Source organism: Eulemur rufifrons, chromosome 7 (assembly GCF_041146395.1).
Source record: "Eulemur rufifrons isolate Redbay chromosome 7, OSU_ERuf_1, whole genome shotgun sequence".
Lineage (NCBI taxonomy): Eukaryota > Metazoa > Chordata > Mammalia > Primates > Lemuridae > Eulemur > Eulemur rufifrons.
This window is the reverse complement of record NC_090989.1, coordinates 268,514,152-268,528,002: the sequence shown is the minus strand read 5'-3', so window position 1 is coordinate 268,528,002 and position 13,851 is coordinate 268,514,152. Positions and strand designations below refer to the sequence as shown.

Genomic DNA, 13,851 nt, shown 5'->3' with positions numbered 1-13,851 from the left:
GCACCAAAGGCCTCATTTCTGGCTCATCCCCAGCCTCGTGAGCTGGGGAACCTCAGGTGCATCCTTTAACCTCTTTGGGTGTCCATTTCTTGGACTACTGTGGAAGACAGAGTCCGAGTTTTAGAGTCACACTGACCTGGATCAAAACCCAGCTGCATGAGCTGTCAGTTCGTTTCTCTGGGGTCCAGTTTCCTTCCCTGTCATTTTATAGAGCACAGCGGGTACAGTGCTGCTCCCCTGGAAGGGCGAAGCAAGGGCCACATGAAACTGTATCTGCAAAACATCTGCAAACGTAAATGGCTGTACACCGTGGTCCACCAGCTCCTCTGTCCGGAACCGCTGGGAGGGGCCCCAGAGCAGGTGCTTCACGTGGACATGTAGTGGTGATGGCTACAAAGTAGCTAGTCCCTATTTGGTGGCTACTAAACCCTTCATATTTAATCCCCACAGCTATTGTCATCCCCATTTTACAGAGGAGACGACTGAGGCCCAGGGAAATGAAATACCCACATAATTAGTAAATGCTGGAACCAAATTTGAACATAGGTCACTCTGACTCCAAACCCTGTATTCTTCTAAAATAAAGGGCTATTTTCCTGCTCTAACCTGATTTGTACAGTACACTGTAAAGAGGAAGGAATAATGAATCGCATTGAAGGAGAATGAAGTGGAAAATTCCTCTTCAGACAGCCATGTCTCTAAACAATTTATCCTTTGATACATGAGCAATCATCCAGACCAATTCATTAAGGGATACAAAGAATGGGCCTCATAGGACATTTTTAAAATATCCCTGTAGCCTGAAAGCGTTGACAATATGCAATTAAAACATCCCATCCGATCCCAGAGTCCTGTCCACCCTGCCTCACAGGCCCTATTTCCCCAAAGAAATCTTTCATTGATGGATTCTCCATGGCAACAGACCGCAAAAGCTGGATGCGGTTCCTCCCAGGGCCCGTTGTTTTTACCAGTTAAAGGAGATTTTGTACATGCACAATGAACAGGAAGGAGCTCAGAGCAGATGATGTGGGCTCCCAGAATTACTGTGCCACACCTTGTCTCTCAGGCTGGCTATCTCGTCTCAAGGCTCAGATGTCCCATCCGAGAAATGAGCTGAGGACAGCTGCCTTCTATCTTCCCAGGGCTGGCCTGGGATTGATGGAGCAGTAAGTGCAAGAGCAGGGGAAAACTAGTCACGTTCAGACTAGCTTCTAAGAAAGGGATGTTGGGTAGTGAGGCAGTCAGATTAAAGAGGCCAGAGAGAAATACCCTTTAATACCCATCCTTTTGCAGGGCATTTGAAAATCATACCTAAGACTCCAAATAACTTTAATAGACATCTTAATAACAACTACAATTATTGAGAGCTTCCTCTAGCAGATTGTACATACATCGTTCAGTTAATCTTTATAGCAGCCACCCTTTGACCACTGAAGAAAATGAGGTTTGGAGAAGGGAAATGACTTCCCCCAGGGCACAGGGGCACCAGGCAGAGAAGCCGCGGTAGAACCTGGGACCACTGGCCTCTAAGAGTCCGGCTCCATGTTATCTAGAAGGCACCTAAGCAAAGCTATTCACTCAAAGCCCAGAAAAGCCTCAGGCAGTCTTAACTATGTATATCTCCTCTGTTTGTGTAGGTTCTTTCCCTGGCAAAAGTAATATGAACTATAATGATAATCCTTATCATGTGGTCCACCTTTTTCAATTTGTACAGCTCTTTCCACCCATAAGATTATGTGAAAATCAAAATAACACTGAGGGTAAAACTAGCCAGAATTATTGTCCCCATTTTATGAGTAAGGAAAGAGAGACCCAAAGTGACCCAGCCGGCAAGGCAAGGAGTCGTGACTCAAAGCCAGGTCAGCCTGGCTCCGGCGCAGGACTCTGATCTGACCCAGGCAGCTGACTCTGCGTCCATAAGCCGTGTGGACAGCGGACCAGCTGGGGTCTGATGTCCTGCCCCATAAGCGCCCCCTCTCCCACCATCTTTCTCTGCAGCTCTGGATGGCCCATCTGGCCTGGTGACAGCCAACATCACCGACTCGACAGCCTTGGCCATGTGGCAGCCGGCCATTGCCACCGTGGACAGTTATGTAATCTCCTACACAGGAGAGAGAGGTAAGGCCCTGTCCAAGACTCTCCCCACACTGAGCAATGTCTGTGCTTCTGTAAACTCTTGCCATTCCCCCTTCTCTGTGCCACTTTTGGTACAGGATGACAAAAATGCATGAGTAGTTTGGAAAGCCCAGTAATGTCCTTGTGGCTCCCAGTTACAACCTCCAGGGAGTTTAGTAGGCCATTTAAAGGGGAAAAAGTGTATCTCCAGCCTCCACGTGTTTTCCTGGCCCATTCCTCCTCTCCTGCTGGTCCTTCTACCTATCAGTGTGGGACACCCTCTCTAGGAAGCTGCTCTCCTCCTTTACAAAGAACTCTGGAATCTAAAGCTCAAACAGACTGTTTCAGGCAACACTGGGGAGCCTGGTCATCTCAGAGGCCATGGGAGAGGCCAGTGGTAGAAAATTTGACTAAAAACTAAGAAAGTATTCAATCTTGTTTTTGCAGCCACCTGTGCTAATTTACCCAGTTGGCAGATTAAACACTTGCTCAGGGCATCAGCAATCCACAGCCACCAGAAAGGAACACCAAATACAAATAAGAGAGAGGAGAAAGAGATAGTCCTTTTCAATGAACTCATCCATAATTTTATAATGAGCTACTCGAGAAAGAATGTTGCTATTTCTTTTCCAAGTATAGGAAAGTTTCATATTTTATGGGTCAGTATTGTTTTGCTTTCAAGGTACAATATGAGAGGGCACCGTAATCCGTGCCTGGGGCCTCTGAGAATTTTAACTCAGCCCTGGCAACCTCCTGAGAGAGTTATTTGTGAGGGCAGAGCAAAGGTGGGGTGAGGGGAGGAGGAATGTTTGAAATTGTTCTTTTTACTCTTCAGTTGTTAAATATTCCTGGTGAGCAAACTCGTCTGAATCAGGGAATATCGTATTGCCTCGTCTGAAATAAATCGGAATATAGTTCATGGGAATCGTGGAAACTGTGGATTCAGGGCTAACCAAGGGCTAGTCCAGAAGGGGGGTGGGGGAGGCGCACAGATGATGAGGAAAGCTGCCCAACTGGTCCCAGTTTGCCCGGGACTTTCTCAGTCTGAACACTAGAAGTTCCACACCTAGGGAAAGGTAAAGGCCAGGTAAAGGCAAGCCAGGATGGTTGGTCACCTGTGATTAGGAGATATTAATACCTACATGCACCTGGGCACCGTGGTTTAGTTTCCACCATTGAACGTGACCCAGTGGGCTGAGTGACCGGGCTCCTATGTGTGCACAGCTGCCCCATCTTTGTCACCCCCTCAGCCTAATGATTTGAAACATTTGCTAACTTATAAAAGGAAATGTGAGTAAGTGACAAAGGAGGAGAGCAGGCAAAGGGACAAATTAAATTTGGGCTGCGCGAGGCCTGGGGATGTCACCCACAGCTCTCATCCGGCTGGGTCCTGTACCTCGGCTGCAAAGCTCTCCCAGCCAGTGCCAGGTGGAAAAAAATCTCCTGACCCCCCACTCCCCTTCCTTCTGAGTTGGTGCCTGGAAAAATCCAATCTCTGTGTGATAAATCCTTTACATATGAGGAGAGAGAGAGAGAGAGAGAAAGAGGCATGAGTCATTTCAGAAATCAAACCCGCTTTTCCGCAGGGTCACTGAAAGTTTCTGTGTTAGCAGGAGGTGTGCGTGCTGTTTGCCAAGTCCTCTCACGGCTCAGACAGCGAGAGGTAACTGCCTCGGTATGTGTGTTTCATGTTCAGTGCCAGAAATTACACGCACAGTGTCCGGGAACACGGTGGAGTATGCTCTGACTGACCTCGAGCCTGCCACGGAATACACGCTGAGAATCCTCGCGGAGAAAGGGCCTCAGAAGAGCGCAGCCATCACGACCAAGTTCACCACAGGTACAAAGACACGGAGAGCTGGACGCTGGCCTTTCGGAGACGCCCACCCACAGCCTGTGTCTTAAACGGCAACCCCTCGCCAACTGCTCCGTCTTAAGTCAGGCCCTTGCAATGTGATGACATCAGCATCACTTAAATCCATCCGTGCCCACTCAGTCAGGACCTGGAGAAACACACCATTTCCTCTTGGACTGAAATGACCTTGTTCTCCCCATAGACGAGGAAAAGATTTTAAGAGGAAAAACAGTCCCCACTGGCCCTAAACTCAGCATTTAATGATCCATGCTCCAGGCAGGGAAATAGTTTTGAAGAGAAAAATTTTTCGGTCAGGTTTTCCTAGATGTTTGTTGGGTTTTTATACATTGAGACCTTTTTACAAACTTTAGCAAGCAGGGAAACAGAGGAACGGGCCTCTCAGCCGGGGTGAGTGCTGATAGTAGCATCCATCTGTCCTCTTATTTAGAAACATGGCGGGGGTGGTCATGGTGTCCACAGCTGTATCTTTCTGCCAAAATCCAACCCAGGCCAAGCAGGGCCGTGTTGGGCTCATGACAACTCAGCCCTTAGGATGAGATAAACCACAGAAGATTTGTCCTTGGAGATCACGTGCCTCAACTTCCTCGTTTACAGACAGTGAAGGTTCTTGCCCAAAGTCATGTAGGTCAGGTGTGGGGAAACCTGAACCCAGTCCTGTGGGTACCCAGCCATGATTTCTGTCCCCTGCCTGCTGACTCATTTGATACCGATTGTCTTGCCTTCTCCAGACCTGGATTCTCCACGAGACTTGGCCGCTACTGAGGTTCAGTCGGAAACCGCCCTGCTCACCTGGCGACCCCCCCGGGCATCGGTCACTGGTTACCTCCTGGTCTATGAATCCGTGGATGGTACAGTCAAGGTATCTTGAAATACATAACAACTCCCCACTGCTGGTTGAAACATTGCATGATCTTCAAAGTAGGGAAGAATTACCCGATGCTGTTTGTTCTACCCCAGGGCAACTGGGGAGCTGAGAAAAGTTAACAGGGACTGGATTCCATGCCAGACCTTCTGAATCATACTCTGCAGCCCCTTTTAAGCAGACCTCACTTCTGATAGCCAGCCAAGATCAAGAACCACTGCTTATAAGATTTAAAGACATTTTCAGAGCTGGATTCTTGGTCCTTTAATATTTTAGTGAGCAAAGTCCAAGAACAGCTTCTGTATCTTTGCCTTATATATTATCTCACCGGTGGTATTGGTGTCATTACCTTATATATTGCAATGCATTTTGCCATGTCTTTGTGAAATCAATTGTTAATAATGTTTATATCCATTGTTAACACTATTTGTATTCTCTATCCATGAATTTTTTTCTTTTACTTCTCAATTTTAAATAACTTTAGACCTTCAGACAAGTGAAAGAGATTTTCTAAACTTTACCTTCTAAACTTGTTATTGAATTTTTTATTTCAGCTATCCTACTTTATATTTCCAAGATCTTTTATTTCTTCTCTGCACATTCATCTTTCCCTAGCACCTTGTTTGTGTTTTGTGTATCATCTCTTGCTCTCCAAGAATTATATTGGTATTGGTATTGGTATTTTCTTCTATACCCTGCATAGTGTTTCTTCCAAGTGCCTTTGCTCTGCTGCTGTTGTTGGGTTCGGTTTCTCAGTGTCTATTGGTCCTGGTCTGTCTTTTTGTCCTTGAGCCAAGAATGAAAGAGCTGATTGGGAGTTCCAACCACACAGGCAGTGCCTGTCAACTGTGGGGCTCACTACAATGATTGGGCAAGTACCCAGCAATTTTGTTGGGGGACCCCCAAATATCAGTACCGTAAAGCCTGGGCTCTCATTGTGTACAAATCTCCAGTTCATTTTATGTTTCCAGTGTAGCACCTCCGCCTCCCCAACAGCTAAGTCTGGTGGATTTGAATCCAGAACCTCCTCTCTGGCTCCTCCTCTGCAGAGAGTAAAACATCACCCTGCCATCCAGATAGGGAAAAACAGTTACCTAGACTGTTGGAGGGCAAGGGGAGATCTGAGGGTTTAAACAAACCCAACATTTGTTCAGTCACACCCCACGCTGGCCTTCGAAGATATCCTTGCTTTTGTGCACATTCTGTTGCTGAGCTTGCCGGACTCTGGTGTGCACCAGCCAGCCCTGCCTGGCTCTGCCTGCAGCTGTTAGTTAGCCCCCGGCTCCCTCCCTCCTGCCCCCTCCACGGTCTCTCTGCCACCCACTTTCCACCTACGGAGATCTGTTACTGAGCATGCCGGCTGCTGTCTCCTCTCCCGTACCCGTCACCTTTGTGGATTTATACCTTATGTTCCTTTGTCTCATTTTCGTGGGCATCAGAAGCAAGTAGAGATACGTGGCCGTGTCTAATCTGTCGTGTTTTGCCAGAGTGGATGCATATTTCTAGGTACTGTCCTGGCTCTTCCTGGAGGAGTGTAACAAGGCACTAACTCAGTGTGTGAACGGAGGCCAGTCCTTTGTCTTCTCCGAGTGTCAGTGTTCCCATCTGTAAAATGAGTGCATTTGACTCACCCATCTTCGAGGTCCCCTCCAGGTCGGGCATTCTAGAACTCTGTGTTTACCTGAATCATGAGTTTCATTTTGATCTAGGGTCCCCTAGTTGTCTAGAAAATGACTGCACAGCACCCCAGAGAGCTGACAGGTAACTATATCCTCAAGTAATTCAATGAGCCCAACTTTCTACCTGACAGTTGATCCTTTCCCCAGGGACCAGAACTGGGGGCTGTACAAAGGCCACTGGGTATTAAATGGGCACTCACCTCAGTTTACTTTCCTGCATGTCCAATCCCCAGCTCTATATGTGTCTCTTAAACAAATTAAAAAAAAAAGCAACCTGGTGTAGGAGAAAAGAGCTCTGGACAGGGTGCAAGATTATCCTCTACTACCAACCAATTATGGAGTGAGAGCAAGCCTCTTAGCTGCTCTGAAACTCAATTCCCCCATTGGGAAAATTGGGATGAGGTACCTCCCCAGTCCCAGGACACGGGGTACCCTTCTAGGGGCCCCCACATGGACTCATTACTGCCTAAACCCAAGCAGTCATGTTTGCAGGTTGTAGGGAGCAGCGTTGCATTTGGTTTACTAGGAGAATAGGTTGAATTCCAATCCCAGACACCAAGGGCATCTACTAAAAAGAATCAGAAGCTAGTAAGAGAATTTGAAAAGATTGGTTTCTGCAAACTGAAACCAAACACCTCCTCTGGACAGCAGCACAGAGACCAGGCTCAAACTGTAACTGTAGTTAGGGTGGACCAGCAACTGTCTCTTATAGATACCTCTGTTCTAGAAGAGTAACAAACTAGGTCAGCTGCGCCTTCATCATGCCATGCCTACTGGGCTGTTATAATCATCCTCTCCTGACTCAAGAGATTGTCAAACTGACTGCACATCAGAATTATCTGGGGAGTTTCTTAAATGTACAACTAGCCAGGCCCAAACTCTGGCTGGGAAGATTCGATTGGTCTGGGATGAGGCCCAGGCATCGTATTGTTTTAAAGCTTCTCAGAGGGCTGTGACCAAAAGTTATATCTGGGGAACACTGGCCTACGTTGGCCTCAAAGTCCCCTTGTGTAAGTCATCTTGACACCAGATCAATCTTCTTAAAGTACAGCTAGGTTCATGTCATTCACTTGTTCGGAAACCACCATTACTTATAAGGATAAACTTCTAGTTCCAAAGCTCGGCACTGAAAACTTTCAGGACTCCTCACTTATAATGATAGACTTCAGATTTCAAAGCTTATCATTTAAGGTCCTTCATAATCTGGTAACATTTTCCACTGCTCCAACACCTGAAACTAAGTACAGGTTGGGTAGGTTGTTGCTTCCTCATATTATTTTGACTTACTCCACCTCTTCTGGCCCCAGGACCTTTGTCTGTGCTGCACTCTCCCCATCTCTGATATCCCAACAGTGCACGTGGATCCTGGCACAGAGTGGGCACTCACTGGGTTCTTGTTGAATGAATACATGAATGGATGAGGGAATTAATGAATGGATAGAATGAATTCCCATTTATACTCTAAGAATTTTTGTGACCAAAAGCTATTATATTCTTTCTTCTGCCCTTAGGAAGTCATTGTGGGTCCAGACACCACCTCCTACAGCCTGGCAGACCTGAGCCCGTCCACACACTACACAGCCAAGATCCAGGCGTTAAATGGGCCCCTGAGGAGCAAGCTAGTCCAGACCATCTTCACCACAAGTAAGGGGGTGGGGTGCAATCCGGCCTTGAGATCTAACGTTGACTGAGTCAACCCTCTACTTCCCCTTTGACTTCTACTTTAAATGTTTCAAACAAACTTATGGAAAGAATCAATTCTCCCCTACTGCTTGGAAGCCTGAAGAAAGTGAGTGCAGGAGGGTACGAGCATCCCGGTGGTGAGCCCATCCAGATCCAGTCCCCATTGTCATCACTTGATCCGGGCACTTTAGGAACATTACTCTCATTCTACAATCCTCAGTTTCTTCATCTATACAATGGGATTAATAACCGTCCCTTCCTCACAAGGACCTTATGAGGGCTAATAGGTATTGTATTTCAACTCCTAGCCCCGTACGTGGCCCACGTGTATAAGTGTGTGGTCCTTTTATTGCCAGGGCTTAGTATGAGCTCGATATCCCTTCCCTTCTCCTTTTTCATGTCAGTGTTTACAAAGCCTGCCCACATTCAAAATCACAAATGGTCCTCCCACCAAGCTGGTATGGTGGGTGAGGATTATCATGCCCAGTTTCCTGATGGGGAAATGGAGGCTCCCAGAGGCTAAACGACCTGTTCAAGGTACCCTGTGAGTTACAGTCAGAGTTAGGCTCAGGTATTCCCACCCAGGGAGTCTCCTCTGCACCCGCCATGGGCATCTTCTGCAGATGGCAAACATGCAGGTTGTTCCGTTGGTGAATAAGAGGCAGCATCCACTCCTGAGGATGGGAGGAGCCGGGCTCTGCAGAGCCCTACCCTGCACTACTCACTGAGGACAGCCATTCTGCACACTCCTGCCACGGAAGGTGCTTCCTCTCTGCCAGATCTTATGCCAGGCCGAGAACACAAAACTATGAGTGTGCCTTGAAGATGCTCTTGTACTAGGGCTGTAAAATAAGCAAGAAAACAGCACATGATGCAACCTCAGATGAATTCGGAGGTATTGTTAGATCAGAAAAGAGAACTGCTATGACCGTCAGTTCTCAGGCCCATCTACTAAGCACAGTTCCGAGATTGTCCACTGCTATCGATTTTTTAATTTTTTTGCATCACATTACTGTACTTGGAAATTCTCCAGAAATTCTTGTTTCATCTTTCTAAGATTCCCAGGCTCAGAGCAGTGAGATAATATCTCCAGTGTCACCTAGCAAGCAAGTGGCATGTTCAAGACTAGAACTCTTGCCTCAGAATCCTCTGCAGAGGCTAAGATGCATACAGATTGTGGATTGAAATGTATTTCTCTGGGGATCTCAGATATCCAAGGCTTTTATCAGACTCTCAAAGCAGCCTGTACTCTAATAGAGTGCCCTGACCCGCAGTGAGCCACCCACCAGGTGCTAGAAACCCAGCCATCCACATGGCCAGTCCCTGGGTGTGCATCAGGTGTGCCTGGCTGCTCCAGGTAGGTCCAGGTCAACCTGACACGTGCCCCACACAGCAGATCCGCTGTCTTCCCATGGGTATCATTGATGCCTCTATTAATATAAGGGGTTGAGATGTGTCCCTTATATCCATAACCTCCAAGCCTCATAGCGCCTCATAGCCCCCCACGGAACAGTCTATCCTTGTCTTTCACAGGAGGGAGCAGAGACTCAGAGAGGTTAGGCTGCTCGCCCACAGGACTCCAGCCAGTAAACAGTTAAGCTGCAGTGCCAAAGCTCCTACCCCAGTCCTCCTGCTTTGAAAGGTCACTATTTCTCCTTATTCCACAGTTGGACTCCTATACCCATTCCCCAGAGACTGCTCCCAAGCAATGCTGAATGGAGACACGACCTCTGGCCTCTACACCATTTATCTGAATGGCGATAAGGCCCAGGCCCTAGAAGTCTACTGTGACATGACCTCCGATGGGGGTGGATGGATCGTGAGTATCCACAGGGAGTCCAGAGCTCTCAGGCCTGGGGAGTGAGCGCAGAGGGCCTGGGGGTGGGGAGTGGGGGAAGCAGGGGTGGGGGGGGTGGGGGGACGGGCAAGGTTATATCAGTGCACTCTGACACCTGACACCAATGTGCATGAGGCTTTGCAAGAAGCTGCCTGTCACGGGGAGGCACTCAGGAATTCTTTCTTAAATAAAGGAATGGGAAAGAAGCCAGGGAGTTAAAAAGAAAAAAAAAAAAAAAACACAGAGGGAAAGAATTTTCTTGTAATTTATCTCATCTGACCCTCATTTAACAACTCTGTAATGTGTAAATGACAGTGACCATTGAATCCATTACTTATATAAATTAGCACTAAGCATTTATTATCTACTAGGCACTGTGCTAAGAGTTTTACATGAATTATTCCAACTTCATTACCATAATAACCTGGTAGTATTTTTTAACTAATAAACTTTATTTTTTTAGAACGGTTTTAGGTTCACCACAAAATGAAGTGGAAAGTACAGAGAGTTCTCACGTGTGCCCCCTACACACCCACACAACCCCACTTATCAACTGCCTGCACCAGAGGGTGCATTTGCTACAATCAACATACCTACATGGACACACCGTTACCACCCAAAGCTGGGCAGTATTTTTAATCCTTGTTTTTCAGGTGACAACACCCAGGCTTAGGGAGCGGAGGTGACCTGCCCAAAGTCACATGGCAAATTAGTGACAGATAGAGCTGAGGACTGGTGCTCTTCCCACAGTCTGATGTTCCTTCCTCTGGGAAAGATGCGCTCTCTTTCCTGCAATAGCACCGATTCATCGATACGTTTACAGGTGTTCCTGAGACGCAAAAACGGACGTGAGGACTTCTACCGGAACTGGAAAGCCTATGTTGCTGGATTTGGGGACCGCAGAGAGGAATTCTGGCTTGGTAATGCAGCCCTGCATGTTTGTGTCGAGACTGCTTATTTCTGCCCTTTTTGTCATTTTTCCTAACCCACAGTGACCTATGGGAGAGAAATAGGTTAGGAGGAAACACTAGTTCTGGTGGTGGACACAGAATATCAAATTCTTAATGGAAAAGACTAAGTAGATGTTCTGAATCATTAAAAATAACAATCCAATCAAGGGAGAGCCAACAGTCAGGCCTTAAGAATTAATCTGGCCTTAAGTCATTTGCTGAACCACTCACATGCTTATCCTCACTGGTATCATTGACTGCTTCCCTCTGGTGCTCCAGGTTGTGCTCTAAGTACACCATGGCCATGACCTTTAACCCTCATAGCACCCCTGCAAAGTGCTAAATCCCCACCTTGCACGTGAGGAAACAGAGCCTCAGGGAGACTGAGTGGCTCACCCATAGGAATCTAGCCAATAAGCAGCTGAGCTGCAGTTTGAAATCTCCCAAGGCAGCACACCATCACCTATCCATTCATCCACGCAACTCACACTTCCCAACCCCTACCCGCACAGACCTTTGGTTCTGTACACCACCTGGGCCAGGCCAGGGAATGTCCATCCTACTATCATGCACTGCCCTTCAACTGTAAGGAGCTTTAGAGTTTAAAAAGGACTTTCACCGCCTCCTCTCCTTTGGTCTTCCCAATACACTGGGAGGTTGGCAGGGCAAAGATGTCAGCCCGATTTTACCCGAGGCTCAGAAACATCACACATTTGGCCTGGTGTAGTACAGCAAGGAGCAGAGCAAACTTCGAGCCCAGGGCTGTGCGACATGCGCCTCTTTCGAGTGCACTCAGCTGCTGCTCTAGAAATAGAAACGATGGCCTCAGTCACCTGTGCTTCTTAGCAGCCCCTGCCTGTCGTCCGCAGGGCTGGACAACCTGAGCAAAATCACAGCCCAAGGGCAGTACGAGCTCCGGGTGGACCTGCGGGACCACGGGGAGACAGCCTTCGCCATCTACGACAGATTCAGCGTGGGGGATGCCAAGACTCGCTACAAGTTGAAGGTGGAGGGGTACAGCGGGACAGCAGGTACAGAGCCGCCGCGCTTAGAGCCAAAAACCACAGAACTTCTTGGCGTTTTCAGCTAATTGATTCTTCTGTTTAGCCTTCCTTCCTTATCCATCCATCCCTCCCTCTCTCCCTCCCTCCCTTCCTTCCTTCCTTCCTCCATTTATTTACTGGATCAACAAATATTTGAATACCTACTAGGTGCTAATCCAGAAGAACTGCAGTTGAAAAGGGCTGGGTAGATATTTTGGTCCCTAAAACACAGAGTAGGTTGGGAACAGGGCAACCGGCATTGATTTGTAACTACTCTCGTTCAAAAACTATATCTTTCTTATCTAGTTTTAGATACCAGTTATAGACTGATTAAAAAAAAACTAGTCTCCCCAAAACCTTAACGTGTATCTAACCAAGTGCTACGCAATTTATTATGGGCATATGAGCCACTGGAGGTGCTGTGAACATGCAGATGCTGACACAGGGTAGCCGGGGTGGGCTGAGATTCTGCATTTCTCGTAAGTTCCCTGGTGATGCTGATGTTGCTTGGTGTTGCTGGTCTGTGGACTGCACTTTGAGTAGCAAATAATCCACTCCATCACCTAACTGCTTGAATCTCTTCTAAGATGTCCCTGCCACGTGGCCATCCAGCCTCGGCCTGCATACCCCCATGACCAGAAGCTCACTACCGCTCAAGTGGCCCTTTCATTCCATGCTCGTTCATAACTCTAATTTGGGTTTTGGAGATTTCTTTGACTTGAAATGGCCTTTGTATGGTTTTCTGGCTCCACATTAGAGGAGAAATAAGTAAGGAAACAACATGGATTAAGGTCTGCTACGTACCATCTTTTCTTTGTAAATATATCGCCTGTATCATTCCCATTTAATCCTCATAAAAACCATTGCAGGAAGACGTTGTTATTATGTAGATGAGGAAACAAACTCAGAAAAGAAATTTGTTTCTTTCTTTGGAAAGAAACAGCTTGTAGAAGGTGGAGGCAAGTCTGGCCGCAGAGATCTGTTGCCGGTGGAGATCTCAGTAACAAAAGGGGATCAGGCCTGAGCGTGTGGACCGCGCCACGCAAGCCATGCTCACTTTGGGTGGCTTTCTGTTGATGAACACAGAAGAGTCGAATGCCATGGCGTATTTCCGGCATCTCTGAGCCCTGAAAGAAAACATTCATAAGGAGGAAAGTCTCCAGATAAAAGGTTGCCAAAAGCCAGGCTCAGTCTCAGGATGCACAAAGCTCTTTTAAGATGGCAATTTAGTGGTAATGAAGAGAGATACCCAGGGGCGAAAATTGTTTTAGTTCTTGCATCCCTCAAAGAATTCTGTCATTTTATTACCTGGCAGTAAAGACCTCTTTGGTTGAGATGGCTTCGGGCAAGAAGGATATTGTTACACAGCAAGCAAATCCCCCCAGCAGCAGGAATGTGGCCTTTATCCGCCTCTCTTTGTATTTCCAATGAGAGAATGAGCTGCAATATTTCCCTATACTGAGATAACCTCTGTAAGGTTGCATTTTTCTGTGTGCTTTGGTTGCAGCCAGGAACTCCACAGAAGAGCCGATACCTGCCCGACCCCTCGTGTTCTGGGTAGCATTATCCGTTAAAAAGGCACTGAGTCCCTTTGACAGCTTGCTCCAAAATATCAGGGTAGAATGCCTCAGAGTCTTGAAATTTTTGTGCATGGTGCGTGGCCAGGGTTGAAAGTGAGGAGACACAAAAAGAAATGGCACTGAAATGCTTCTAAAATTCAATATATTAAATATTACAAACTAGAGTCCCAAATAGTATTATATATAAATGAGCCTATTGTCTAAGAATCAGGGAACACTGGTCTGA

The 13,851-nt window shown here is 47.1% G+C and overlaps 1 protein-coding gene across 3 annotated transcripts in view; it reads left to right on the top strand.

Moving 5' to 3' along the window:
- TNC (tenascin C) overlaps window positions 1-13,851 on the top strand; it is an 89,722-nt gene that overhangs the window by 71,734 nt on the left and 4,137 nt on the right. For all 3 annotated transcript variants that reach the window (XM_069476721.1, XM_069476720.1, XM_069476719.1), the window contains 7 exons: window positions 1,999-2,118; window positions 3,812-3,955; window positions 4,720-4,850; window positions 8,044-8,176; window positions 9,883-10,034; window positions 10,876-10,972; window positions 11,872-12,033. In XM_069476721.1, coding sequence (XP_069332822.1) covers window positions 1,999-2,118; window positions 3,812-3,955; window positions 4,720-4,850; window positions 8,044-8,176; window positions 9,883-10,034; window positions 10,876-10,972; window positions 11,872-12,033 — 939 coding nt within the window. The remainder of the gene's footprint in view (window positions 1-1,998; window positions 2,119-3,811; window positions 3,956-4,719; window positions 4,851-8,043; window positions 8,177-9,882; window positions 10,035-10,875; window positions 10,973-11,871; window positions 12,034-13,851) is intronic.